This window comes from Ursus arctos, unplaced genomic scaffold (assembly GCF_023065955.2).
Source record: "Ursus arctos isolate Adak ecotype North America unplaced genomic scaffold, UrsArc2.0 scaffold_22, whole genome shotgun sequence".
Taxonomy (NCBI): Eukaryota; Metazoa; Chordata; class Mammalia; order Carnivora; family Ursidae; genus Ursus; species Ursus arctos.
This window is the reverse complement of record NW_026622897.1, coordinates 57,262,260-57,265,481: the sequence shown is the minus strand read 5'-3', so window position 1 is coordinate 57,265,481 and position 3,222 is coordinate 57,262,260. Positions and strand designations below refer to the sequence as shown.

Sequence of the window (3,222 nt, the reverse complement as noted above, 5' to 3'; positions counted from 1 at the left end):
AGATAAGAGATCATTTATTTCTAACCCCTACATCACATAGAGTGAGGGCTGTACAATCTTCTGCCTAAAACAAGAATCCCTTCAATAACCTCTGAAAGTTTCACAAGGTTTCTGCTTGCTCATTTATACTCACTGGAGAGAAATACTAGCTGAGAAATTTAAGAGTAACATTTCAAAGTCTCTTGCATCATCCAATACAGTTTCTGATTATCACTGTTATGGAAGCAACCCATAGAAGTTAAAATCCAAAATGGCTTTGGAAGGTACTTCTGCATTCTGAGGAGTAATATACTGCATTATTCACCTTGGAGAATCTGAAGAATACTCTTTCTTGGACTCTAATTTATCAATAGTCATAAATACACAGCTGAAATATTGACTGCACTTACCATAATTGACACTGGATTTAACACTTGTAAAATAATGAATGTGTGAGAGATGTAATTTTCAGACAGATACTAATAGGAAGGAGGAGAAAGGCAAAATAAACACAATACTCTGCAATAAATGATAAGAACTACAGTGAACGATAGATGAAAATATTCCAAGTCAGGTTATCCACAACATACAATTGTGGCAAAATTAGAACTTTTGCAGAAAGTTCTGAAAGAAGAAAATGAAGCAGAGAATTTTAGAATATTCTCCAGACAGTTGTTTCTGCAGTTATTATTATTTTTTTTTAATGGGCAGAGGAAAAGGGAAGACATGACGAAGCTATTCGCATAGAGAAATTGTGCCTCACCTCCTACTACTTTCTCCTTCGACTTACAAGTTCCCCAAACACGGGCATTTTTGTCTGCTTCTGTTTGTTCCTGTTTCACAGCAGTTTTTCTTCCTGTTTTCATTCCCAGAATGTATAATAGTATCTCAGGCTCTGATGGCTTGAGCTCAATCATTCAGATATCAGCTTCAATATGGTACTCTCATCACCCACACATACCACTCATTATTTATCATAGTCTGATGTTTTCCTCGTGGAGTGTAACCTCCACGAGAGGATCTGTTCTGTGTGTTTCTTTACTACCAGTGCCTGAAGCATGGTTTGTCAGCCAGTAACTGCTTGCTGAACAGTTGTTGAATTAAGTGCAATTGAATAGATAGAGAATATTTTATGGAAATGAATAGTCAAGGTGACTTATATGCCCCTGTGATAATATGAAATGATACATGAATTATCTTTCTGTACTTCTAAACACAGTCATTTGGTATGTTATTGCTAATTTTAGTATTGTGATCCTAGTGAATTTCAATACACCTGATGATGAATTTGAATTGTTTTTAGCAATAGATCATTAAGGGTCTGCTTGACCTGAATCTCCATGTTTTCAGCATCCGCTTGTGCTGCCCAAAAAGCAAAGGGAAAAGCACCATGCCTCCTCTCAACACTTCTCGTCCCTCTCCTGTCACCTTCTTGCTGATGGGCATCCCAGGACTAGAGCACCTGCATGTCTGGATTGGGATTCCCTTCTGCTCCATGTACGTGGTGGCCGTGGTGGGGAATGTGACCATCCTGGCGGTGGTGAGGGCAGAGCGAAGTCTCCACGAGCCTATGTTCCTCTTCCTCTGCATGCTCTCCATCACCGACCTGGTCCTCTCCACGTCCACGCTGCCCCGCATGCTCTGTCTCTTCTGGCTCGGAGCCCATGACATTGCCTTTGATGCCTGCCTGACCCAAATGTTCTTCATCCATAGCTTTACTACCATGGAATCAGGCTTTTTCCTAGCCATGGCCATTGACCGTTATGTGGCCATTTGTGACCCACTGCGCCATACCACCATTCTCAGCCACGCTCGCATCACCATAATGGGTATTATTGTGGTGATTCGGGGTGTAGCCTTCTTTTCTCCACATCCCATCCTGCTCAAACAGCTGCCCTACTGCAGAACACGAATCATCGCCCACACCTACTGTGAGTTCATGGCCGTGGTGAAGCTGGCGTGTGTGGACACAGGAGCCACCACACATTACAGCCTCAGTGTGGCTTCTCTCATTGGCGCATGCGATGCCATTCTCACTGCTGTATCCTATGCCTTCATCCTCCGCTCCGTGTTCCGCCTGCCATCCCGAGAAGCTGGCTTTAAGGCTTTGGGCACGTGTGGATCACATGTCTGTGTCATCCTTGTGTTCTATTCCACAGCTGGTTTTTCCATTTTCACTCACCGTTTTGGGAAGAGTGTGCCTGCACATATCCATATTTTTATTGCAAATATGTACCTTTTGGTGCCCCCTTTCCTCAACCCCATTGTGTATGGAGTAAGGACCAAGAAAATACGGGAGCACGTTCTTAGAGCACTAAGGATCGAAGTTGCCTGATTTTAGTGGATCAATAAAAGAAATGGTTCAAGATATACAGAAATACAAGACATGATGTAGGGAGGGGCGCCTGGGTGGCACAGCGGTTAAGCGTCTGCCTTCGGCTCAGGGCGTGATCCCGGCGTTGTGGGATCGAGCCCCGCATCAGGCTCCTCCGCTATGAGCCTGCTTCTTCCTCTCCTACTCCCCCTGCTTGTGTTCCCTCTCTCTCTGGCTGTCTCTATCTCTGTCGAATAAATAAATAAAATCTTTAAAAAAAAAAAAAAAGACATGATGTAGGGAAAATAATTAACTGTTCTCGCTCCCACAAGCTGAATTAGATTTACCACCTAAAAGTTGTTATTTACCTAATGCCTAGAATTTCTAAGCATACTAACTCAACAAACTATTTTACCTTTTTCATTTAGTAAATATTGGTGATGAATTTGTTCATCTCATTTTGAATATGTATCTTTCAGAGGGAGTTGCAATAGGGAACGAACTGTATGTAGAAGGAGGAAAAAAAAAACCTATGTAGAAACTTAGGGGGGGGGAAAGGAAGTGTTCTCTGACATCTACATGCTGAATTTTGTAGAGTAGTCAGTTTGAAAGAATATTGAGCTATATATATATATATATATATATATATATATAGCCGTGATTTTTAAAAACAGGTAAGAAATGTTGTATCCCTAATGAAGTAGAAGCAAATGGAAGTCTCAAGGCACATGAATAGACTAATAACACACAAAGACTTAAAATGTAGTTAAGAAGAAATGATTACCCAGTCTAGGAAAACAAAAAGATAAAAAGAAAAATTAAATCCATAAATGTGTTTGTGTGAAGGTGCCAACATTGGTATTAGAGCTCGTATGGTTTCTAGAGCCATTTTGATAGAAGCAAGAGGTACTTCATAAAATAAAGCAATA

General features: G+C 41.1%; 1 protein-coding gene across 1 annotated transcript; it reads left to right on the top strand.

Moving 5' to 3' along the window:
• The first annotated feature begins 1,369 nt into the window (after positions 1-1,369).
• Positions 1,370-2,314, top strand: LOC113250060 (olfactory receptor 52M1-like). The gene has a single exon (XM_026491463.2). It carries the CDS (start codon positions 1,370-1,372, stop codon positions 2,312-2,314), a length of 945 nt encoding a protein of 314 aa, XP_026347248.2.
• Positions 2,315-3,222: the final 908 nt, after the last annotated feature.

Excerpts from the sequence above, each read along its gene's own strand:
- LOC113250060 (XM_026491463.2), top strand. The coding sequence starts at position 1,370 with ATGCCTCCTCTCAACACTTCTCGTCCCTCTCCTGTCACCTTCTTGCTG.